The 25,708-nt window shown below is 45.4% G+C and overlaps 3 protein-coding genes across 5 annotated transcripts; all 3 read left to right on the top strand.

The window, feature by feature from the left end:
• Positions 1–578: 578 nt before the first annotated feature.
• Positions 579–6,336, top strand: THUMPD3 (THUMP domain 3 tRNA guanosine methyltransferase). 2 transcript variants are annotated; one of them, XM_014871650.2, is made up of 9 exons: positions 579–915; positions 1,237–1,314; positions 1,806–2,342; positions 3,152–3,282; positions 3,704–3,773; positions 4,137–4,252; positions 4,437–4,547; positions 4,872–4,995; positions 5,220–6,336. In XM_014871650.2, exons 1-9 carry the CDS (start codon positions 724–726, stop codon positions 5,349–5,351), a joined length of 1,491 nt encoding a protein of 496 aa, XP_014727136.2. In that variant the 5' UTR covers positions 579–723; the 3' UTR covers positions 5,352–6,336. The 2 variants fall into 2 exon arrangements, with proteins under 2 accessions (XP_014727136.2, XP_088027339.1); XM_088171213.1 differs by having other exon boundaries at positions 583–915; positions 4,440–4,547.
• A 547-nt stretch (positions 6,337–6,883) lies between these two features.
• Positions 6,884–9,479, top strand: VHL (von Hippel-Lindau tumor suppressor). Its single transcript, XM_088171215.1, has 3 exons — positions 6,884–7,137; positions 7,542–7,652; positions 8,030–9,479. The coding sequence occupies exons 1-3, from the start codon at positions 6,939–6,941 to the stop codon at positions 8,242–8,244; spliced, it is 525 nt and encodes a 174-aa protein (XP_088027341.1). The 5' UTR covers positions 6,884–6,938; the 3' UTR covers positions 8,245–9,479.
• Positions 9,480–11,707: 2,228 nt separating this feature from the next.
• IRAK2 (interleukin 1 receptor associated kinase 2) lies at positions 11,708–25,626 on the top strand. 2 transcript variants are annotated; one of them, XM_014873989.2, is made up of 13 exons: positions 11,708–12,169; positions 13,548–13,727; positions 16,373–16,537; positions 17,200–17,312; positions 18,725–18,919; positions 19,355–19,419; positions 19,834–19,948; positions 20,207–20,316; positions 20,692–20,887; positions 21,511–21,573; positions 22,308–22,508; positions 22,674–23,190; positions 23,458–25,626. In XM_014873989.2, exons 1-13 carry the CDS (start codon positions 12,031–12,033, stop codon positions 23,574–23,576), a joined length of 2,178 nt encoding a protein of 725 aa, XP_014729475.2. In that variant the 5' UTR covers positions 11,708–12,030; the 3' UTR covers positions 23,577–25,626. The 2 variants fall into 2 exon arrangements, with proteins under 2 accessions (XP_014729475.2, XP_014729484.2); XM_014873998.2 differs by having other exon boundaries at positions 11,966–12,169; positions 18,752–18,919.
• Positions 25,627–25,708: the final 82 nt, after the last annotated feature.

Below are 25,708 nucleotides of genomic sequence, written 5' to 3'. Positions count from 1 at the left end.
GAAGGGCAAATTTTTTATTTCATTTCTCTGTGAACATACTGCAATACAAAACTACATTTTTAAAAGCAACCTCTGCCGCCAGGAAGCAGCCTGAAGAACTTTAAACCTTGCAAACTCAAGTGCTGGATGGAATTTATACAATACATGCCTGTCGCTGCAAGACAAACCAGATCAGGTCACACCAAATTAATTCTGCAGTTCTTTAATGAATTCAAACCAAGCAATTTTTCCAGGCAAGGCAGGTGCAGACATAACTTGGCACTTCAGTATTGGAAATTTAATTCTGTAAATTCGTTTATGCCCTAAAAATTAATTAAACCAATTCAAGAAGTGATGGTCTGAGGGTCCGACACGTGCTCCCCGCGGGGCCGTATGGACCGATACCGGGTACCAGCGGTACCGCACGGACCGACACCAGGCACTCAGGACCGATACCCGGTACCGCACGGACCGGTACCCGGTACCCAGAACCGATAGCCGGTACCCAGGACCGGTACCCGGTGCCCGCGGGGCCGCGGCGCCGCCTCCCGCCCGCGCCCAGCAGCAGCCGAGGGCAGCGGGGGCGGTGCGGCCGGCGCGGAAGCGGAAAGGGCGGGCGGGAGCGGAGCCGGTGCCGGTGCCGGCGCGGGCCGGGGTCGATCCGATCTGATCCGATCCGGTCCGGTCCGGTCCGGTCCGGTCCGGTCCGGCCCGGCCGTGGGCGGGTGCGGGGGGTGTCCCGCAATGGCGGAGGCGGCCGGCGATGCGGAGCCGGGCCCGGGCCCGGAGCTGGCGGCCGTGATCGGCGCCACCGTGCCCACGGGGTTCGAGCAGACGGCGGCCGAGGAGGTGCGGGAGAAGCTGGGCTCGGCCTCCAGGATCAGCAGGGATCGCGGCAAGATCTACTTCGAGGTGCCGGCCCGGAGCCTGCCTCAGGTCCGTGCGAGCTGCGCGCCCCGCTCCGCCCGCCGCTGTTCCCCTGTGGCCCGGGCGGTGCGGTTCGGTTCAGTCCGGTTCCGTTCGGTTTGGTCCGGTCCCAGCACGGCCGGCCTGGGTGCAGCAGCTGTGTCCGCCTTTACCGGGGCTCCAGGGGGAGACGAAATGTTAGATGGGGATGTGAAATCAGTGCAAAATAAACTGATAACTCCCGTGGGGACTAAAGGTGGAAAACCTCGATGACAAAAGATGACAAAATTCTAAGGATAGTAAACACGGTCCCCATGGCACACGGTTAGCAATGTGCTTCATCTCTTCCAGGTCCATCGCCTGAGGTCAGTGGATAATTTATTTGTTGTTGTTCAGGAGTTCAAAGACTATCAATTTGAAGAAAAGAAGGTCAGTTAATCCTCCTTTTTCTATCGGTTCTGGGGTTTGGAGTGCTGTTTGGGGTTTTTAATTTAAGACTAGTATAAAAGTACTCTGCTTAACAAGTTTTTCATTTGTGATATTATTCCAGTTCCCTTTTTCTGTCTTGGAAGCGTGGCCATGTTGTCTAACATAATTTCTGCAGTTAAATACTTTACATTGGCGAAATCTGGGATAAGAGCTGATGCTATGTTTGTAGGTCACAGACATAGGACAGTGAAGTGTCACTTTGTTCACTTAATACAGTGTTAGTTGTCTGTTTTACAAGATAAATGATGAAATTCCGTGGGTCTTGTGATTTTCAGTTTAGTTATGGCAAAAACCAGACAAAAACCTGTAAGCTTTGATTAAACATGTAGTGGATTAATGTTTAATAAACTACTTTGAGAGACCTCAAAGTAAATGATAACTTTTGAAAGGATGGAATAACTTAAAAGCACATCTTTTTCTGTCTTTTAAAGGAAGATGCTCTAAAGCATTTGGAAGATTTGGTTAAAAAGCTGCCCTGGACTGATCCATTGAAAGTTTGGGAGTTGAACAACAGCCTGAAAAAGAAGAAGACAAAACGCAAAAAACACAGTCTGCAGAGTCCTGCAAGCAGAGAGAAGCTGAGTGATGGTGGGGAAGAGGGAAGAGCAGACCAAAATACCACTGATGGCCAGGAGGACTGTGCCCAAACCCCTGTGGCTGTGGAACCCCCCGGTGGCCAGGATACAGAGGCTCCCCAAGGAGAGACATCCAGGAATGGGGTGGAGGAGGAGGAAGATAATGAGCAGCCAGAGGTGAAGGCTGGAGTGCAGGCGGGTTCTGAGAGTGGCACCAAGGCTGGTGACAGTGAGGCAGGCGCAGGGGAGGCCAAGGTGCTGCGGTTCCGAGTGACCTGCAACAGGGCTGGAGACAAGCACAGCTTCACCTCCAACGAGGCCGCCAGGGACTTCGGGGGAGCTGTGCAGGAGCACTTCCAGTGGAAAGCTGACATGACTAATTTTGATGTGGAGGTATAGTGGTGTGCCTTGGAAATACCTGCGTTTCTGTGGTACAGATTTTTAGTTCTTACTTCTGATGCTTAGAGGTCCCCAAACTGCCTTCCAGGGACTCTGGAACCAAAAACTGGTAATGCTGAAATCAGCCTCCTCTGAAGTGTTCATTTCCCTGGCAACACTGTGTGTGTCCTCTGATGCAAGCACTTGCCTTGCTTTCACCTTCAGTAAATCTTTTCTCTAATGCATTGTGCAATAGCAGTCTAAGTTACCTGGAAATGCTCCAAATGGAAGCTGGTTTTGGGGTGAAGGGGACAGAAGGAGTTAACAGTAAGTGTCAGATGTTTATTTTCTGTCAGGGGAGAGCAGGGGCTGGGAAAATACAACCAGCACCCCTGGCCTGTCGGTGGTGAGGAGCCACTGTTTCTGAGGGACAGAAAGACCTCTAAGCTTTTCTTGCTGGACCTTCCTAATTAATGCAGTCCCCACCACAAATATGTTTTTTATTGCTGCTTTTGCAGGTGGTTCACTGTGTCTTGCAGGACTTAGTTGGCTTCTGCCCCAGACTTACAAACCAAATCTTTTAAGGAGCCACTGCAATGGTTGTAGCAATTTGAGAAGTCTTGTGCAACGGATTTGGTGTGAATGAGAGTGTGTGAATGCTCACCTGAATTCTGTCCTATTAAAAAGCTTTTCCAAGAAGAAAAGCTTTTTTACATGTCATTCCTGGATTTTAAATTACCATCTAAGATTCCTGTGAATATTTACTAGGCATTCTGTGGAAAGATTCTATTACTCCTGAAATTCACTTCAGGTTTTTTCTTTAGGTTCTTCTGAATATTCACAACAATGAAGTGGTGGTGGGGATTGCTTTAACTGAAGAGAGTCTCCACAGAAGGAACATCACACACTTCGGGCCCACAACGCTGCGTTCCACTCTGGCTTATGGCATGCTCAGGTCAGGGCACTTAGCTTGTATTATGCTCAGTTAAAAAGTCATTTTGTTTCCAAAATTAGACCTTGTATCTCCCCCACTGCTTCCTCAGAAGCCATTTCTGTTAATTCTTAAAGAAAAACAAATTTAAAAACCCTGGAGTTGCTGACACCATGTGCCTTGTAATAACAGTGGGTGTTTCCCAGCCAAGGAAAAAAAACATTTGCAGTATTAGCCAAGTTTCAAATTAGTGTACCACATTCTTGAAAGAATTTCACTGCATTGCTGGTTATAAAATAGTAATTAACTAGTGGAACAAATACTCACATAAAGTTTTTTGTTAGAAGAGTAGAATCAGAGTGATTAAAATAGCTCACTTTCCCTTATTTGCAGAAATTCATGTTTTTAAGACATTTCTCACCATATCTTTTCTTCTTTTCCTCAGACTCTGTGATCCCCAGCCCACAGATATCATAGTTGACCCCATGTGTGGTACAGGTGCGATACCAATAGAGGTGATTCTTCCTTGATTTTTTTAGACTTAATTAAACTTGGCTGTATCTTCAGCTGACTAGTACATGTAAGTCTTCTTGGTAATGGCTGAAGAGTAAGCTCCAATCTCACCAATTTTTAAATAGATGCAAATACACTTTTTAAAAATTACCTCATTTTCCTTCCATGGACATAGCAGGAAGAGACTAAATCCAAAAGTATTTTGAGCTTTAAAGTGCAAAATACAGCTGTCTACAGAATTCTAAATTTCCTGCCATCCACTTGCAGTTGCTTTGTTGTATTGTCTTTTTTGAGAAATTATTCTGTTTTTTTTTTCATTCAAGCAGTGTTGATGCTAATGTTGTTTATTATCATTTCCCCCCCAGGGGGCTGCAGAATGGCCCAACTGCTACCACATTGCAGGGGATAACAGCCCTCAGGCAGTGAAGAGAGCAGCTAACAACATCTGCTCCTTACTGAGGAAAAACGAGAGTAAGGACAGGTGAGAGGAGCCTGAGGGATTTACCTTTCCTGCAGTGTTGTATGGACACAAATCCACTTTGCATTGATGCTTTCGAGTGTCTGGTTCATACTTTCTTGTTTATTTTATTGCCAACGTTCTAGACCTCCCCAGTGTAAAACCTTCTGAGTGCTCATGTCTGAGGGAACTGCCTTTGCTCTTGCAGCAGCACTGCCCTGGGCGTCCCCTTGGACGTCATCCAGTGGGACATCTGCAACCTGCCCCTGCGGACAGGCTCTGTGGACATCGTGGTGACAGACATGCCCTTTGGGAAGAGGTGAGCTGTGCTGGGAGGGGCTCAGGTGAGCTGAGCTGTGCTGGGAGGGGGCTCAGGTGGGCTGAGCTGTGCTGGGAAGGTGCTGAGCTGTGCTGGGAGGGTGCTGTGCCTCACTGCCGTGGCTGCACATGCTCTCCTGGGCCAGGGCTGGCTTCTCCCCAGCTAGGCACTTAACTGGGCCTGGTGGGGAAGGAGTCAGGAGCCCTACGTTAAAAATGAGCTTGAAAGTAACTGTGGTCCTGAAAGAGCACAGTGATGTGTGAGACACCAACAGCACTGAAGTGGTGCCAGAGATCACAGTGGGGATCTGAACGTGTCTTGCAGGATAGGGTCGAAGAAGAAGAACTGGGATCTTTACCCAGCCTGCCTGATGGAGATGGGCCGGATCTGCACCCCAGGGACAGGCAGGGCTGTGCTGCTTACCCAGGACAAGAAATGCTTTGCCAAGGTTTGTTCTGTGAGAGAAAATCAAACCTGTTTACACTTGAAAATACATTGAGGGGAAAATTGTCATCATTACAAAAGCTACTCCATTTATAGAGCAATAATTAGTAGCGCTTAAATTCAGTTTTGGACCTGAAAAGTCCTTAGATGTTGCCATCAGATGTGATATAGAATAATAAAGTCTAATGTTGTTGTGTTAGTGGCACTGTGGCTGTTTTTGGCTTGCAGGCCCTGTCCCGTGTGGGGCACATCTGGCGCAGAGCTCAGACGGTGTGGGTGAACGTGGGGGGGCTGCACGCTGCCGTGTACCTGCTGAGGCGCACCGGGGAGCGCGCGGAGGAGAGAACGCCCGTCTGCTAACTGCTGCGAGAGCACTCGGAAACACAGGAGACACCGCCAGCCTTCAGCCGGCTGGTAAACAGGCACCCGAGAGCATAGGTCGGTCACTTTCGAAACCAAACAACCTGTGGAGAAATTGTCACACAAATATTAAACCAGGGATCAACTTGAGAGCTACCAGTTCTACTGTGTGTTCTGAAACATTATTATTTAAATCACCTCTGCTCCCTTCCACTCAAACTGAAATTCATTAGTGGAATTAGTAATTCTTTCCTTGGCTTGAATCTTCTCTTGTATTTTTCAGTTAAACATTTATTTCTTCTGCTTACAGTAGAAAACATGTTGAGGCAGCTCTGAGGGTAGCAGTTTATTTATTTACCAAGCTGTATCTTCAAATGACTAACAGTACTACTCAGACAGTCACCTTAAAGGGTTCAGAGGTAGTTACATCTCTAATGTAGTTTTCTAATTTATACCATTGCTCAAATGTAAACTAGTAATAAACCACTATCTGGTTTTTGTGGTCTGATAAGCAAATTCCAGTTGGCAAACATGAAAGTATGCTGTGCTACTGGTTCTCTTGCCTGTTACCTCATCTTAGGACTAATTACCAGTAAATGTCTGATCTGTATTAGTGTTCCATTGCCATGGGTAAGGGGATAACACACAGCCTTAGAAAACAGACTGTAGTTACTCTTTGAGAACAGAGATTCTTTTAGCAGTTATATTAAACAGTTCATGGTTTCGGTGTCTACCATGGATGCATCAAGGTGGTAATTTGAATTTCTTAGGTAATTTGCCTGCCACAGTATTCACAGAAATATTGTTGCAAATATTTTTTTCTTCTGTGACCATACTATGATTTCTCAGGCGTCTTACTGTGCTCATCAGAGGCTGAAAACACATTGCTGGTTTGCCCTTTCCATTACAGTGTGCTCATGCTCAGTATGTGTAACTGTTCAGAGGTGAATTAACAAGTATTAAAGTTTTAGAAGTTTTGCATAAAGATACGTGTCTTAATTGTGTTCTTTTTCTGGTTCATGTCCAGATTTTCCAATGTCTAGTTAATTTTTCTCAAATATTACTGTTTTCATGTGTGTGTGAAAAGATAATACAGTGTTTGGGAATCTACAGCTGAAGGATAAAGGCATATTTTGGCACCCGGAGATCGGAAGGAACTGGCAGCTTGACTTACTGGCTGAGGAAGAATTGTTGTGGCAGTCCTGGAGAGTCCAGTGCCTTAGTCACGAGAGCTGCGAAATGAAGCGGCGGGGCGATAAGACGTGACAAAGAGTTGATAAAGAGTTGACAGCCCTAAGCGCCGATGGGCATGCCAAACGCCCGTTGCTGTTTTCCGTCCAATTGTTAAAAGGGTTTGGCGGGTGCCGGTGCGAGCGCCCCTCACGGCAGGCCCGGCCCCTCACGGCAGGCCCGGCCCCTCACGGCAGGCCCGGCCCCTCACGGGGATCGCGCCCCGCCCCTGCAGGGCCGCGCGCAGCCGCCAGGGGGCGGTGCCCACTGAGGGGGCGGTGCCCATCGGGGGCGGTGTTTCTCTGCCCCGCCCCTGGCGCATGCGCGCGGCCGGCCCGGGGCGGGCGCGGGGCTGCGATGTCGCCGCCAGGCCCGGAGCGCCCCGGTGGGGCCGGGCCCGTGCTGCGCTCTGTCAATACGCGGGAGCTCTCCGAGGTCGTGTTCAACAACCACAGTCCCCGCTGCGTGCTGCCGGTCTGGCTGGACTTCGAGGGCCAGCCGCGCCGCTACCCGGTCCTGCAGCCGCGCAGCGGGCGCCTCATGCACAGTTACCGGGGTGAGTGCGCCGGGACGGGCCGGGCTGGGGCGTCGCGGGGCCCGGGTTGGTGAGCTGGTGGCGGTGGAATTTACCCTTTTGCTTTCCCCGTCCTCCCTTTTTCCTTTCTCTTCCCATTTTCCTTCTTCCACTTTTACCTTTCCCTTCCTTTTTCCTTTTTCTCTCTCCATTTCCTTTGCTCTTGCTCTTTCTTTTCCTTGTCCCCTCTCTTTTCCCCATTTCCTTTTCCTTTCTTTTTCCTTTTCCCCTTTATCCTTTCCCCTCTCCATTCAGTGACTGGGGCCATGGTAGTGGCTGCACACAGAGCTAAGCTGGAGAGCTTGGTCCCTTGTGAGCAGATGCCCTTCCGAGCCACTCATTAAAAAGTGCCGTAATTGGTGCATCCCCACCTTGTTCCCTGCCAGGGCACCTGTGGCTGTTCCGGGATGCCGGGACCAACGACGGGCTGCTCGTCAACCAGCAGGAGCTGTTTGTGGCAGCCCCCAATGTGACCAAAGCTGACATCACACTGCCAGGTAAGGGGTAGGACCACGTGTGCCCCAAGGAATTCTGAACTTGGTCTCTTTGGACCTGTTAGCATTAGTGAGAAATCAGATCCTCAGGTAATTAAACCTTCTTAGATACTGGAAGAGATGGTGAGAGTTGTAGGTAGAGCTGTTGAATTGGGTGGAACTAGTGGCAGACCTCTCCTTTGAAGGGGTCTCTGAGGGGTTTTCGTAGGTGCCTCATGGCAGGAACCACATCTGCCTCCTGTCTGGAGAGCTCAGCCTGTCGTGGGTCACTGCTGCGGGCTGTGCTCTGTGCTCACATGCTCAGAGCAGCATCGGGGGCTCTGCAGCAGCAGCTGAGAGCCCTCGTGACAAGGCTGTGTTGTGTTTGTGTTTAACTGCAGTGTTCACCCTGAAGGAGAGATGTCTGCAGGTTGTGCGCAGTCTGGTCAGCCCAGTGGACTACAGGAAACTGGACATTGTTCAGTCCCTATATGAAGAGCTGGAGGATCATCCTGATATTTGGAAGGATCTTCAGCGGCTTTCTCTGGAGAGAAGTGAAGCACTGAGGAACAAAAGTATGGAAAATCATGATGACTCCTCAGTAGCAAACCACTGAGTCTGAGCAGCGAGAGTCGCCAGGAAACGCACCAAGAACTGATGCCTCTGTTTAAAGTTTTGAAACATAAACTCAGTAACATCGGTGATAGTCAAATCAATAGTCAAAGACTGAACAGCACCTGGAGGCATGCTAGTTTCTGATGGTTCATTTCCTTTCTTCATTACATGTATTGCAAACTGTAGGGTAAGATCAGGGCAGCTAAATGGAAAATATTCATACAAAGTAACTTTCATTCTATTAGAAAGCAAATTACACCAAGGGTTAACTTAGCCCAGACTAATGGTTGTAAGAGTCATCAGTTTTGTTTGAGTAATTTGTTTTGATGGAATTTCCCTTTGACATGTAACCTCAATGTGCCTGTGGGTCACACAGTATGAGGGGTTTGTACATGAGAGTTTCCAGCAGTGCCTGAGGGCCTGACAAACATTACTTTAGTGGAAAGCTGATGTGTAAATGCTTGGAGGTTATTCTTCCTCTTACCTTTCCACGTACAAAGCCATGTCGTATCCACACTAGGTCTGACAGGTTTTTACTGTTGTCATACCTCAAATGCCTTATTTGCCTTTGTCATAGGATTCTTGCCTGGCTGATCTCAGCCACACAGACCAGAACCTAGTTTTGGGACACTCTTGTCCCCCACAGGTGCTTCCCCAGGAGCCTGTACAGGGTTCACAGGAGGTAGATGCTTTAAGTTTGGTCTTTTTCCCTCACAGTGCTGTAGTCAGGTCGTAGTTGGCCTTTTCAGGGAGCATGGGCCTCTTGAGCTGCCCGTGTCATCTCAGGAGCAATGGGAGCTGTATTGGCTCACACAGACAGCTCACAAACAGGGCCATGCTTAGTGGAAGGCTGGAGGAAGAGAGATAGTATTTCTTTGCCTGTATTCTGTTGTTCCCCACGTCTCAGTGGAATGTGCTTTTGTGTGAATGCACACACAGAATTCAAAGCAGCGTAGTTTAGTGTTACATGAACTGTCCATTGAGCAAGATGTGGTGCAGCTCAGGTTAGAAGCAGATTGGCTGGAGACTGATTACAGCAGGTTATTTCTGTGAATGCATTTCCCTCCAGTTGTATATTCTGAGAGTAGCTGTGAAACCGAGAATCTCAATGTATTTTGTAAGTATGGAATGTCTCCCTGTTTGTAAACTTGTTTTTCTTACATATTTGAAGAAATTGATCTTTGACATAAAAATGAAAATGCATGCTAGCTTTCTAACTGTAATTCTGTCAGGTAACTCCCCAGCGCCTCTGTGTTTGTATTCCTGTGATACTCATTGTGGTTGATCAGCAAACAGGCACTTTGGACTGTACAGCCTGCCCAGCCTGGTGCTGCAGGGCTGTGTTGTGGCTCTCATGACCTCTCAGCACAGCTTCAGGCAGTGTCTGGGCAGGAATGGGGCTGCTGTCAAGCTCTGCTCTTTCCACCTCTCACAGATCTCTGAGGGGAAAGAGCCCATGCAGGCGTCTGGAGCAGACATGGCTCAGTGCCCATGGGAGCCTGAGGGGCAGGGAGTGCTGCACTCTGCTCCTGAGCAGACCTGAGGGGCAGGGAGTGCTGCACTCTGCTCCTGAGCAGACCTGAGGGGAGGTTCCCTCCTGCTGAGGGAGGCTGTGCATTGCAGCTGGCATGGCAGCTCTGCCAGAGCCTGGCTCTGCAGAGCCTGGCCTGCTTGGCTGCAGCTTTTCCTATAAGCTAGTTGGTATTAGGTGTTGGGTTTAACAGTCTGTACATGGCACACACGTTCTGGGTATTTCTGAGTTGGGTGGGGTGTGTGATTTCTCGTGTTTCTTATCAGAGCGTATTTTTCTGTTCTGGAGTGCTCTTTTGGATCAGAATTAGAAATTGGAGAAACCCCAGCTGGCTTTAACACATGAAGATTGGGAAATGCAGTGTCCATGTAGTTACTCAGATGGGTTAGTAAGGAGTGAAAGCCGTCATTTACTTGTGGCAGCTGCGTTAGCACTGCGTGGTTTCAGCCAGTCCACAACAGCTCGGCAGGGCCAGCCCGAGGGGGCTGAACGGGAGAAACCCCCGAGAAATAAATGTTCTGGCATTGTGCAGCGTCCAGGGGCTCGGGGAGAGCACACAGCAGTGCACAGCCCTGCCCACACCACGTGGGAAAGGGAAGGAGCAGCAGGAATATCCAGGATTGTTCAGTCTGTGTTCAGTCGATTTCAGTTCCCATTCAGTCCTGCTGAATTACCTGTAACACTCAGAGCAGAACTGAAGTCATACACACAATTGGATATGTTCTTTCCCCTTGTTTCCTGCTGAGGCAAATAGTCCAAGTGGTTTCACAAGTTTTTCCAGTACCCAAGGGGAAGAAGTCTTTTCTTCCTATTTCTATGTAGTTCTTTGCAACACAATTTTAGTTTCATCTTACATCACCTTCAGAGATGTTCCAATCATGAGAACACTTAGGTGTGTGTCAGAGGGACAGTAAGCAGGGAAAAAGGAGGGGAAAACCCTATAAATGCAACTATTAGTGTTGAACTTGTACTACTGATAAAACAGCTCATCCCAAGGCAGTCTTTGAGTTGTCGTATTTTAAATACACTTTGGGTACTTTTTTTTTGTTTTTTCCTGTTCTTTGATCTTATAGCTACAACAATATTGCATTTTTCAGTTTTTCCTTGCCACAGTGGAGCTAAGAAGTTCATGATTTCTGAGGCCAGGAGTGTAGAAAACTGCAAAAGTTTGAAAGTTTGATACTGAAAACAGGAGTTAGCTGTACTATAATAAATGCAGAGTACAAAGAAATAATTAATCAAAAGCTGTCAAAACTTACAGCACTTCTTGCAATTCATACAAATTTAGACCTAGGGCTAAATATGAACAAGAGCAGAAGGACGAATAGTTACATATCTGCTCTAGCATATAAGTCATATAAGTCTCTAGGGGCGGAAGTATGGCAGGAAAGCACTCCTTTTTGCCAGAAATAATAGTAGTATTTACACTGGGAAATTAACTAATTACACATTTTTATCAAAGTCAGGTTAAATAAGAAATCGGGAAAAAAATGTTGACTTTACGAACGTACTTTAAACCTAACCCTTGACAAGCAAGACCTGGCCCTGTGCCCGCTTCTGATGTTCTTTATTCCCTGTATATCCTACCGTACCACCTATTGCAATGAGCGAGCTCCTGAGCGCTGCCGTGATGGCAAAGCCGGCCGGGGATCCCTGCGGCGGCTTCTCGGTGCCTTGTCCGGCAGTGCCCGTTCCTGTCTCAGCCCCTGTGAGATCCGTGTCTCGCTGCCCACGGGTACGGTCCCAGCACGCTGGGGAGCTCTTGTGGGGCCCGTGTGTACAGCCCCTCTCCATCGCTGGGCCCGTGTGGGGTCCGTGTTCACAGCCCCTCTCCAGCGCAGGGCCCGGGCCGCGGCTGTGCCGGGCCGCGCTCCTGCCCCGCCGGCCTTGCCAGCTGTGCGCAACACCCGGGAAAACAGCCCTCGCTTCCGGCACGTGAAACTCGTAATTTGGCAACCGGGCTGGAGCAATAACCAGTCATGGAAAGAAAAATCTGATTTGCATCTGGGGCCGGGGCCTGACGTCAGGAGGAGCAGGAAGCCGCGCTCGGAGCTGCCAGGGATCGCTGGCGGTGTCACGGGCTCTTTCCCCGGCAGCGAGCCCGCCCGCCAGGCTGGCACAGCGTGTGAGGCCCCAGGGAAGAGGAAGCTCTGCGGAAGAGAGGAGAGGCCGGTCCCTGGCCGGGAGCGCAGCATGCGCGGCCGCTGCTGATGGGCGGTGGGCACCAAGGGCTGTCCGGAGCGGCACCGCGGAGCCATGGCCCTGCAGCCGCCGCCCCCCGCCCTCAGGGCGGCCTCGGCCTCGGCGCTGTACATCCACAGCATGCCCGCCTGGGTGCTGGAGGACTTCTGCCAGAAGATGGACTGCTTGAGCGACTACGACTGGATGCGATTCGGTGAGTGAGGGGGCACGGGGCAGGAGGGGTGGCGGTGGCACAGGGACAGCAGCGCTCCCCGAGCCGGTGGCGGTGGCACAGGGACAGGGACAGCAGCGCCTTTGGGACGGGCTGGAACGGAAGGACGCGAGGTTGGCGCTGTCCCCCCCCGTTTCCCAGCGCTCGGCAGAGCCCATCCTGTAGCAGGGAATTCCCGGGCACCGCTCTGCCTTTGCTTTTCAAATACAGGTGGAATGCCAGACTCTGTGGTCCCGTGGTTTTTCCGGGGCAACCAGGCTCCTTCCCCTCACTCTCCACAATCTTTCGCACTTCCCTCGCCAGTCACACTGTCTCCTGCCACTTCTCTCTGCCTGTTTTCTCACATCTCCTCAGGTGTTCTATTTTTTTCTTTCCTCCTTCTCTTCATGTATATTTCCTCACACTTTCTGCCCCTAATTTTCTCCGTCCTGGCTGTGTCCAGTCAGTAAGTACAGAAAACTTAATCCCTGAGTTATTTACTCTTTTTTTCTGTATCCCAGGGGAAACAATTCTAAACTGAATATTTTCTTAGTACCTGCCTTCCTTTATTTGACATTGCTTCTCTAACTGTGTGCTGAATAAGCTATTACCCCAGTTAAACTTCTGATGTAGGGTGGGATTCATCTCCACTACCTTCAGGTGCATAAAGCCGTATTTCTGATGTCCTTCCAAAGGCAGCCGTGCTGAGAACTCAGGAGTCTCTGTGTCCACACGAACACCCCAGCCCCATGTCTTTTTCCTGCAGGCACAGTCCCGCTGACACTCAGCTCTGGGGCTGTGTCCAGGTGTGTGGGGTGGAGCTGGGGCAGCGTCAGGGGAGGTGGGTTCTGGATGGGTCAGGAATTGGGACACACTGTAGGGTCAGCTTTGGCACAGGATCTAAAAATAGCTGCATTTCCCTGATAGCTTTATCGGAGTGTAACTAACACCCAGGTGATTCAGTTATTGTTTGGCTCACCACAGAACAGGGATTTAGGAATGAAAGCAGAAGTGCAGCCACTCTACTGACTGCTGTCATCTGTTTTGGGAGAATCACCCCAGGAATTTAATTTAACCTTACTTTGGTACAAAGTATTAAGGAGAAAGATTACAAGGAAAATATGCTGAAAAGTGTGAGTGGGTCTTCTTATCAAGTGTTCCTGATATAACAAATTTTTTTACAGAATAGTTGAAGGAAAAAAGGGAATATCTTACTTTAGGAACAGAAATTTCTTCATTTCCACGTAGGTAATTTATTGTCATCCTTCCTTTTAAAGATACACAAATGTAAAACCAAACTGTCTCACACCTTAGCCTGGCCTGCTTGCACGTGCCTGTTTTTTCTAATATTTAAACAGAAATATCCATTCTCTCCCACCAGCCTCCTACGTGATCACTGATCAAACAGAGCTACGGAAAATCAAGTGCATGGAGAAGACAGGGATCAGCATCACGAGGGAGCTCATGTGGTGGTGGGGAGTGAGGCTGGCGACAGTGCAGCAGCTCCTGGACCTGCTGCAAGGGCTGCAGCTTTACCGAGCGGCCCAGGTCATCCTGGACTGTGAGTACCCCCTTCCTCCCACGGCTCTGTGCTGCTCCTCACAGCACCCACGCCCCTCCTAGGACATCTTCCCTAGCTGAAAAAGCTTTTTATTAGAAGTCACATCCTGTGTCTCCACGGATTGTCATTTTCTGCTCATCCAAGCAGAATTGGGGATGTGAGGGAAGAGGTGACACAGGTGCACTCACCAGTCCCTGCAGCTCATCACCCCATCTTTGTGCTGCCCATCTTGGACCCTTCAGGAAGTGCCAGGAAGATGGGCTGTGGCCAAACCAGGGCTGGTGCTTTTATACATCAGACAGGGTTTCAGAACACAGGCTGCACAAAGGGTCCCTGCCCTTCAGGCCTGGTCCTGTGGCACCAGATCACATCCTGAGAGAGGCATATTGCAGCCCCTAGCAGGATTGCTTCCAGTCCAAGAGCAGGTTCCAGCAGTTAGCCCTGAAACACAGACACAACACAAACACAACCAGTCACCATCCCTGCAGGGAAACACTCGCCATCCCTCTGGTTTGCTCCCTGTGATGTGTGAGCAGGGCTTTGCTTCCACAATTTGCACCTGGTGTAGGTACAACAGGGCATTACCTGCTTTCCCTTATGCTTCTGTCAGTTACCCTTTTTTTTTTGAGCTTTTTCTCTGTATCTGAATATGCTTACTCAGGTGATCTCTCTTGGGCAGATACAGAGAATATGTTGCTTGTTCTGTTGGGCACTTCAGAAAACTAAACAGTCCTTAGGTCATCATAATTCAATTCATTCTTACTCAGAGGAACCAGACACAGCACAAAGGGAGATCTTTTGCTGGCAGATTACTTCCCAAAGAGTTCTACCTCTCTTCAACAGTTTCTTGCACTCTCTAGTCCCACTTCTGAATGTCCTTAATGATGTTTTCTGTGTCAGTTCTTTAGCTGCAGTGCTGCCCTGTTTGTCATGCAGGAAGTTGCAAAAGTCATGAAAAACCCTGAAAAGTAGGTTGAATAAGGGAAGTGGTGCTAAGTTCTGAGACTTCTAGGTTAAACCATGTGGGGAAAAAAACAGAACACAGGGATTCACCCACAGAATGCAGGGACTGTCAGTTTTGACTAGAGGCCTGCAGACTGACTGACAGATAGTTTTAAAACCCTGTAAAATTTGGGATTTCATAGCATTCTAACACAGTAACAAAAATACCTGAGTATTCTGAATTTTCATTTTCAGAACTGGTTTAATTCAGACCTGAATTCATTGAAGAAAACAAATAGAATCCTTAAACAGAACATGTCCATTTCTGCCATTACTGCTCTCCATGTGCTGCTGTTCTTCAGCCTCAGTGCCTGAATGTGCCACAGCTTGGCTTCTCTCCCACAGTTCACTGGCTCATGGTTCATACACCCAGATTACACAAGAAGCTCTGGGCTTCCTGCTTGATCCAGATACTCCTGGCCTTTGCTTGTACAAGTAGAAGAACACAAAGCTGTGGCTGATCTCAGATGCAAACAGAAGCCTGGCACATTTAATTCTGAGATCACCAGATGGGATACAAAACTGTTAGAACAGCAGGATAAGCCATGTAATAATATTTGGGCTTATGTTTTTTCTGTATAAAAATGAAACATTATTTTTGATTTTTAAGGAAATGTTAAATGTATTGCTGATAAAAGGTGTCAGATAGAAGTTTAGAACTACAACCAGGAAAATGTTGGGAGTAGAAAACCCTTATATCACCCCTAGTGCATTTTGGGCATTTCCAGGCTCCTTTTCAACCTCAGTTTAAAGAGCATTTTAAGAGATTGGAATTCACCTGCTTTGGAGATTTTAACAACCTCATATATCACAGCATCTTGAACTTTTGTACTTTATTTCTTCCCATCCTAACTGTATTACTGAATAATCCCCCCTCAGATGTACCTAGTTTTAAGTTCCTGTACTGTATATTTGTACTTGTTTTAATCAGACTTCAAGTTGCTTTTTCAGGCCTGACCCTGAGATTTTTCCAAGCTGTGTACAGCACAGGATCTGGTAGAGCTGTAGTGAATCAATAATTCATCCTTTAAAGTTTCCTTTTGTATCAATAAGTTTTGAGCTGTGACTTTTTTTTGTTTTCCCTAGATTGCCTTTGTTTTGTTTCTTTCTGTTGCTAAGTAAAAGTATGAGTCTTTCTTACAAATAGTCCTGTATATGAACGTTTTTCCTGGGAATGAACCTAGTCATGCCACTAAAATCACACAATTGAAAATAGCCCTAAAATGATTAACTGACTAAACTCACACAATTCTATCCATCTTCCCCTCAGTCCCATGACAACTCACACAGAACTCAATGCCTTCCTTAGGCTGGAAGGTGTTTGTAATTTGAGATCATTACCTGAAGGATGCTATATAGAAAATTATAAATATATTATTATTGCTAATTTCTTCTTGTAAGAGACTCTGCATCTCTTGAATAGTCATTGCTGGTATTTGAAGCTATTAGTTCCTGTTAATTTTCAGTAGAAGTTAATGTCATGGGTATAGTCTCAGTTTAAATACTGTCTAAATTGCTGGACTGTTCATTTTAATGTTGATCTTAATTTGAAGTCTGATGTCCTGCCTAGGATTATTTTCTGGTCACTGATTAGAGTCTATTTACCCTAGCTATCCTTATCCTCCCTTTGCTCTGTTTTGAAGGGACATCGGCCTCTAACATCACCAGCCTTGAGAGAGAAGAGCCAGAGCCACCCAAACAGATCATATCTATGCTTCCCACAGAAGACAAAAGGAGAGAGAAAGAAAATGCCATGAGTTTGTTGCCATCTCCAGACTCCTCACACCTGGCAGCAGTCCCAGCAGGCAGTAAGTAGATACTGGACTCCGAATTTGCCCTGACATGAAATGATTGCATAGCCAAGGCTGCTGTGTGTTTGTGGTTAGGGTAGCAGAATGAAGACACTCCCAGATCTCCCAGATGGGCACAGCTGAATGTTTGCTGTTTTCCTAGCACTGCTGTCTCCTGTTTATTCCTGACTTCAGCATACAACCTCCTGGTTGTCCTTCCTTTAGCCCCCTTGGCCTTGAGAGATGCTGGCTGTATCTATGCTCTGGGATCTCAGGATGATTCCCAGGTCTCTGAATGCCCTGGTCCCATCCTGGCTCCACACAAAGACTACAGCAGTGCATGCATGTCTTGCCTCATGTCCCTCTCTCCATGCACAGTAAATCTAGGCCAGCAGAGAGCCAGGCAGGGGTCAGCAGGCCCTGCTGATACATCTGCAACAGCACAGATACAGGAGCCTCATGTCCCCAGCCAGGGCTGGAGAGGGCTGCACAGTCATCCTGCAAACAAGAACTAGGAAGAGAGCTCCCTAGAATTTCATAGTTTGACAGCTTGTCACAGATTATCCTTGGTCAGAAAATTAAAAGAAATACCCCAGATCTTCATAATTCCTAGACCTTTGTAGTTAGTCACAGGTGGTGGTATTACAAAAAAAGATGTGTTTTCAATGCTGTTTTCTTAGTTTCAGGTGCTGTTTCTGAAGGAGCCTTGTATTCCCTCCCTGCTCCACCACCTCCCCCAAGAGACCTTCTGAATTCCCTACAGTCCAATCCTCCTGTTTTATCAAGTGTGAAGGTAAATCCCCTTAGTGCTCACTGACTATATCAAGCAAAATTGCCTTTATGACATTGTCTTTTTTCATTTAAAGTTTATCCCTCCACTTGTACTAAAACGCTGATGTAGTGTAAATGCTGAGCTCGATTACAAAGGATTTGGATTGAATACAGTACTAATGCTTCAGTTAGATTGCTTGTGGTTTACATCACTTTTTGTGCCAGTGAAGGACCAGTGAGGGAAAAACTTCCAGTATTACTTCTGGCATAGCTCAGAAGGGATAGCATACCCACAAACAGCAGTTGAGTCTGAAGGACTCTCACGTGTAGATTTTACAGAGGACTTACATTTCTGGTGTGATTGCAGGACAGGACAGTAAATACCACTGGTTAGTCAGAACCACATACTTCTTCTAGTTTCATTGCATACTTAAAATGTGGTTTCTGCTCAAAACTGGGCTAGTATTGAATTTAAGTCATGTTGCCCAAAGCCTTGTGTAGCTGACAATTGAAAATCTCCCAAGATAAAGGTTCCATCACCTCTCTGAGCCCTGTTCCAGTCCTTAACCATCACAGTGGGAAAAAATCTCCTGATGTTCCTAATGATTTCAGCATGAAGTCTCCTGCTCCTTCCTCCCCACAGTTCTCTCATCTTTCACATGGTCTAACTAGATCTGCCCTGTCCCCAAAGTGTTTCCCAGATCTGTGGGCCCACCTTAGTCCCATCATGATTGTTCTTGGCCTGTTTTCTTTGGTTTATTTTGTCTGAGGCTTTAAACTCTTCCACAATAACATGGTTCAGGAGTACCAGCCAGGAGAGAAGACTGACTCAGAGTGCAGTAGTTTCAGAGTTTCTTGAGAAGAAGTTAGTGCTTTGTTTCCTCAAGTTGGGTGCACATTAAGGTTGTGAAAGCTGCATGATTAGGCTCCAGTGGAACTGTAATTATGGCTGGTATTAGGACTTACCACACTGGAAGCAACAAATTATTGTGCAACTGATGCCAGACGCTTCAAAAGCAGATACGAAGTTTCTACCAGAGCATAATTACATTATGAGGGACCCCACTTTCTGATCCAACTGTTTCTTAATATATAACGCAGCTGTAAAGATTAATATCTTTTGTAATTCAGACTAACATCACTTCACATACATATATGGACTTTTAAAGAAAACCAGGTCTGTTTCCTGGGAAAGATGGAAATGCAGATTGGTAACGGATTTCAAGTCGATTCTATGCAAAAGTTTTACATCATCCCAACACATCAATACAGGAATTCCCTACACCCTAAGGAGTGATTGCATAGTACCTTTCACAGTTTCATGTAGCAATCACAGTGATTGCTTAAAACATGGGAAGGAAAATGTAACACTGAAAGAAGTAAAAAGCATATGGATTATCATAAGATAAACTTGTTTTTTCCACAAATGTGTAGCCTTGCAGCTCTTCTACTCCTCGGCAGGAGACGATGGCTGATCTCCCCAGTGGGAGTCTCCTGTGGACCCAGAGCGAAATTGCTAATGCCACAAACAGTTTCAGTGACAAGAACAGAATCTGTGAAGGTACTTTTGCAGACGTCTACAAAGGTCAGAGGAACAACATGGTGTTTGTCATCAAACGACTCAAAGAGGCAAGTACTGCACCTTTTTCTAGAAGAGGGAGTGCTATTAGCATGACTCACCCATTAGCAGTTGTTGTTTAATATTGTATGGGGAAGGAACCAGAATAGCTACACAAGACGAGAGGTAAAAATTAAATTATATAAATAATTAAAGCGAAATTCAGAAAACAGAGGTGATACTTTACTCCTGTGAGTAGTTCCATTAACTCTGTACATAGGAGTAGCCTGCAGTATAGCTGCCTGCATTGATGATTGGATCAGGGGTGTCTTTACATTAGTTTTTGTTCCAATTGTCAATTAATTGTGGCCTTTGACTTAATGTTGCCATCAGTGGTACTTGCATGTTTCCTACACTAGCTTGTTATCTAGACACTACCAGATCTGAATAAATGCAAAGTCCTAGTAGTTACTAAGGACATTCTCTTGCATGTTTTCATGTTTCAGCTGGAATGCACAAGCCCAAATTCCACCCAGAGGTTCTTTCATACAGAAGTGCAGATTTGCTTTCGGTGAGTGCTTGGCTTTCAGGGGCAGTGATGCATGTCCTGCTCGTGCTCTGCTGCTGGGTGTTCCACCAACACTGCAGCATCTGCTCCAGGCACTGCTCTGGGCTGGGGACAAAGGGTCGTGTGCTGCCTATGCAGAGCCCTGGGCAAGCAGCACAGTGCCTGTGGCTACTGCTGGTTCTGGCTGAGCTGGCACAGCCACGTTGCAGCCTTGGGATGGGGAGGACACAGTGCCCACCTTGTAGCCCTTGCTCAGTCAGCCTCCTGCCCAGGACCGTGCTGTGCCTCCAGCTGTGCTTCCAGCTGCAGCACACCATTCCACTTGCCTTGAATTTAGGAACTTAGTCCAGCTCAGGAATGTATTTTGCTGTGTTGCTCTTATATAATTTGCAAATCACTGCTGATCTGTGCCTGCAGGTGTTGTCACATAAACATTCTGCAGCTGCTGGGGTTCTCTGTGGAAACTGGATTGCACTGTCTCATCTATCCATACTTGCCCAATGGCTCCCTGCAAAACAAGCTTCAGTGCCACGTAAGCAACAATCTGCCTCTGCCACCTACCTGTGATTGCAAGTCCTCTCCTGGAACTGTAGGAAATACAATTGCATCTCTTTGATTTCTGAAGAAACAGCCAGAAAAAAGAGGTGCCTTGGTTGCAAGCATCAGAAAGGCAGCAGCTCTTCTCCTGGAGTTTGACTGGGACTCAGCTAAGCCTTTGGTTTTCTAAACTACCAATATGTTACAGTGTTTTATTCCATTAATTACCAATTTTTTCTTCCTTTCCTTGCAGGATGATTCTGCTCCACTGACCTGGGAGATGCGAATTAGCATTTCTATAGGAGTTGTCAGAGCAGTGGAGTATTTGCATAATTTTGGAATTCTTCATGGCAATATCAAGAGGTGAGGACTTTAGCATATCAACACTTCCTTGGTCACTTGGTAATTCAAGGATTTCTTTAACAATCATGGCTAATGTTTATGCAATTTGGAAATCCATTTGCAGTATTTTCTGCTGTCCCTTGTTCTGTAGGGCCTTTACCATTTTTTGTTTAACCTTTCTCTTTCCTAAATGAGGGAAGTAAATTCTTTTGAAGTAATTTTTGGGTGCTTGTTTTTCCTTTTCTTGCTCTCAAACATTCTTAATCCTCAGTCATCTGCAGGAGGCCAAATGCTGGACACTTTTGGTGATTAAGTTTAAAAGTATAAAACTAATTTTTTGCTTTAAGATAAAGCAATGATTTGACCAATACTGTTATTTGTCTGTCATTAACACAGCTCAAATGTCTTGCTGGATGAAAACTTTACACCAAAGCTTGGGCATTCTGGCCTGCGTTTGCATTCTTCTGATAAAAAATCAGAATATGCCATGATGAAAACCAAAGTCCTACAAGCTTCTCTTACTTACCTGCCAGAAGATTTTGTCAGACATGGGCAGTTAACAGAAAAAGTGGATATATTCAGCTGTGGTGTGGTACGTTGCCTTTTTTCCATGCTCTGTTGCATTTTTTGATGCTTCTAGACAAGAAATTGAATGTAAGAGCAAGTACCTCATATGGTTGTTTTGCTGGCTCTATAATGTGTTGAAATCCTGGTTTTAATTGTTCACACTCCAAATATATCTCATTTGTGGCAAAATTAGGTGAATCTTACAAACAAGAGAAACAAAAGTGTTTCTTATTGTAAATAAAATATTAATTTAAAACAAATTAGATGCTCAAAATACTTGCAGACTCACCACATAAACTGCCACAAACATTGCCTGTTCATTTGTAATTTCAGCTAAAATAATTGATAGTCCATGATGTCACCCATTTCCAGGTGTTTCCATTTAAGTAGGAAGTTACTCTGTTCTGTATGATTTATCTACATTTAGCTTTGTCTCAGCAATATTTATTAAACCAGAAAATCTGGGCTTGGCTGTGGAGGTAGATCTAAAGTCTCATAAATGCCCTGAGCTGGCATTGTTAAGCCATTGAAGTAAAAATATAATACCAGAATGCATTGAAGTTCAATATTTCTTTAGTTAGAAATTTATTTTTTAAAATTATAGTTCATTCTGAACAAAAAATTTTCTCTTTCAAATACACTTTCTAGGTCTTAGCAGAGATACTGACAGGCATTAAGGCACTGGATGAAGACAGACACCCAATTTACCTGGTAAGAAAAAGCAGCAGTAATGAACACCAATACAAATGAATGGGGTTGCTGTCATAAAAATAATTTCAATTTTATTTAAATACAATTTGATATTTGCTGTCTGCTGTATATATCCTGCATGTACAGGGAAGTTTAGGAGCCATATCCTGGTTCCACTAACATGAAGCACAATAGATATTCCCATTTCACATACCCACTCATGAGTGCTGGCCTGAATTGCATTAGGAGAGACTCCAAAATAAATAAATAAATATTTAAGAGGCAAGGCTTTGTGCTGAAATGCTGCTGCATATTTTCTGTGTGCCAGGAGGAGGTGGTATTCCCACTATTTGCAGGCAATTCAGAAGTGTTCAGAGGGGTTCAGAAAATCAAAGATCCTACATTCCTGATTTCTTTAACATGTGTTATAAAGGCCTGTGTAAGAATGCTGCTCTGCACAGTGTTGGCTCATTTTCATTCATATAAATGAGCAAAAGCCAAGAAGAGCTGGCCCTGCTTTAGGGAATTTGACATTGGATACATGCAGACAAAGCCATGGCCTTTTTCTCTCCTGTGAGAACAAACATTTCAGTCAGTTGCATGAACAGAGATTATTAAAGCTTTTCAGTCTGTGAACCAGGCATTGAGGAGCACTAATGACAAATACACAGCAATACTGATTCTCAGAGATTCAGACAAAAATAAATGCTTGTGTTCATTTTGCCTTCCCTAATGCATCTCCTTCCTTTGAACAGAAAGATATGATTGCTGATGAAATTCAAACAGCAAAAGAAAGCTCACACTCCAAAGTAAAAAATTTGGAAAAACTGGCTGCCAAGGAAATCTGCTGCAAATACCTAGACAGAAAAGCAGGGCACTTGCTGGAAGAGGTGGCTGTTGATTTTGCGTCAGCCATCTGCCTTTGCCTGAAAAAGAAGAATTTGAACATAGCAGAGGTAATATTTTAAATACATGGCCAAGATTTAAGTGTCCTTGTCATCAGGGTGTAAAGCTACAACATTCATGTTTTGCTTATTATTGTGAGTGTTGACATAAGAGAATATGTGTAAGCAGGGTTACAGGAATTATTATGCATTCACAAATTTGGTTGCTAAAAACAGGTACTTGAAATTATGGAAATGGCTGAAAACAAATTAAAAGAGCATTACATCTGTGGAAGCAGCCCTTCTGGATTCTCCATGAACACTCCAGAAGAAACTGATGATGAGACAGCCAGTCTGAGCGTGGATGTGCCCTCTGCAGTGGGCAATAAAGAGGAGAGCACGCCGGCAGCAGTCCTGAGCAGTGGCAGCCCCTGCGTGCCTTTCGTGGCAGCTCCCGACACGTGTGCTGCCATCTACATGTCACGGATCCCTTGTGAGTCAGATGAGTCCAGCAGTTTCACGTGGAACCTTCCAGAAAAACCCACGGAGGAGTTAGCTAGCCACAGCTGTATCAATTCAGAAAAGGTGCCAGCCTGTGATGACGGGATCAAGCAGGGAAAGCCTGCCCAAGGACTGCAGGAGAGAAGCCTGGCCTGTGCCAGAGGCGAGAGCATCGTGGAGTCAGCAGCTGCTGCTGCACAGGCCACCTGTCCACAGGAAAACACAGACCTGGACTCCTCGTGTGCTCCACAAGGTAAAAGTGCCCTCATCTTACAGTACCAGAACTGCCTAGGTTCCTCTTCCTATTTTTAAACACGTATCAGTAACTCTTTTCTCCTTGGTTATGAATTTACTAATAAATCTGCAAAACATTTAGTGGTTTTCTATCAAATTTTTTTCCTAAGCCATTTTTGTTGGTTTCTTGCTTGCTTGCTTTTTATTATATTAAAAATTAACATCTATTCCCTAGACAATCAATGTAATTTTTTTCCTCAGTATTTTGGCTTTTTTTGTTTTTCAGCCATAGCCAGAGAGACATCTTGGAAAATACAGATAAATGATCAAAAAAAGAAGCTCATGGAAAATATTTTGCTGTATGAAGAAGACAAGTTAAACAGTTCTGAACTTTTTGAATCATAAATTGGATGGATTTATTAGCAGTGGCCAGCTCAGAAGAAAAACTAAGTACTGTCTCCTCATTAGAAAGATTGTACCTTTCACATAAGATTAGGTAGCAGATTTGGATCAGGAACATTAGCCCTGACTGAAGGAAACGAGAAGTACCACATGGAGAAGCAGTAGAAAATACCTGTTGTGTAGCAGATTAAAGCACAGTCCCACTCTGTACACAGAAATGCCTTCTGCCTTTTCATCTGCAATGTGAAAAGGAATGGCAAACCCAAGTGTCAAAATAATTTCTGATTCGTTTTTAGTGTGTTTCAGGAAGCATTTGTTGGTCTCATTAAACCACAGTCCCAGGAGTTAGAGAGCAAACGCTGACAGTGGCCAGGCAGCAATAGCAATACCCTGCATTGTTCTCCCACTGCAGACAGGGACCCTCACACTGGGGAGGTTTCCAGTGACTCTGCTATTCCATAGAATCTTAGTCCACATACTCAGAACCACTGCATTCCCAGAGAGGGGGATTTTTATGCAAGTTCTCAGAATGTTGTACATGGCTTCATCTTGGTTTGACCTGCACTGACCACAGGTGTGAGTAAATAACTTCAGACACTTTCCTCTACTCTCAGCTTCTCTCCCACATACACATGTGGCACCACATAAGTCCAACCTTTCAGTTCACTGTTGGGAGCTCTAAGACCATGTTTAATACTTCATAGGAGTATTTTTGGGAATTATTTTTTTCTAAGTGTCCTTTACATGGTAATGTTTCTCACTGTGTTTCACATGGTAACTGTTGTATATTTTGGATTAGGGAAAATACTTTAATTTAAAATAGCTTTGATTTTTTTTATAGGACACTTGAAACATAATTTGTTGTATTTATTTGGGCAACGGGTCAAATATAAGCTAATAAGGGGACTTGTTGATGGTTCCACACTCACCAGACATTCTCAGAGAAATCCTTGTGAGTGTCCCTTGGTTCATCCAGCAATAGGAGCCTTGATCTCAGGCCCAGGGATCACATGCAAAAGAAAAAATAGAAACTTGTATGCTGGTATATTTATGATCAAGTAAAGCCCTCTTAAGTTAAGCTCCCTTTTGTTTTTATATTTATTATTTGTACTATTGCTAGCATATTCCACTTGTGTGCAGTCTAGGGAAAAACAGGTTTATTATCAGAGAATTATCAGAGTATGTAGCTCAGCTTACAGACAGGTGAGCTGCCTCTTGAGCAAAGGGAACAGGGCCTGATGTGCAGAAATGGCTGCAATTCACAGTGCAGTTCAGGGAACAAAAATGAAATTAATTATATGCAATTATTTTCAGTGGAATTGTGTACTAGTATCTATTCCTGGCTTTACACAAAGACCTCAGACCTTCTATTTTTGTACAGTACCTAGTTCATTGTATGTATTATTATGAGCAAGTAAAAGTTTCTCAAGTTATTCTCTACACTAAAAACTGGTAAAATTCCTTAATTATAAGTGCCTTGGATATGGTCTTTGTATTTACCTGTGTCAGGATATTTTTTATTTTACCAGAATCAAACCAAAATTAGTACTGACATAAGAAATATTGTATATTCAGATTGGTTAATAACAGCTTAATTCTACAGGAGATTTAATCGAGGTAACTTTATGGCGCTGAAAATGGAATATTCATTGTTTTTCATGGGTATATTCTGGGATACCCATGGTAAAATCGTGTCTTCTCCAGAAAGGAATGCACATGGCTACACTGCAGAGCTGAATGGGAAACTCGAGAGTTTTAAACTCAGAAATGTAGTTTGTGCACAGTTCTGTTTCACAAAAGTGCCTTAGAGATTTTGTTCTTCTGTAGTCACCAAATGGAATTGTTATTCTTTGTCTTGTACCCTGACAGTTTTAAAATATTCTGAGATGATACAGGTAGTCTTACAGAGTTACCTAAATATTTAGCATAACATACATAAGAAGACACTGTGTGGTCTTATATTAACACTGTTATGTAACTTGGCAGTTCAGAAGTCAGTTTATGCATTACCATTTACTAATAGCTTTGTGAATAAAAAAACCTGAAAATTTCATTTTTTTCTAGTCTGCTTTTTCATTATTCATGGCACATAAAATGTATCTCATTCCACCTTTCTTGGGCAAAAGCAGCTCAAG

This window comes from Sturnus vulgaris, chromosome 11 (genome assembly GCF_052056855.1).
Source record: "Sturnus vulgaris isolate bStuVul1 chromosome 11, bStuVul1.hap1, whole genome shotgun sequence".
In the NCBI taxonomy this organism is placed as follows: domain Eukaryota; kingdom Metazoa; phylum Chordata; class Aves; order Passeriformes; family Sturnidae; genus Sturnus; species Sturnus vulgaris.
This window is presented reverse-complemented; position numbering and strand designations above follow the sequence as displayed.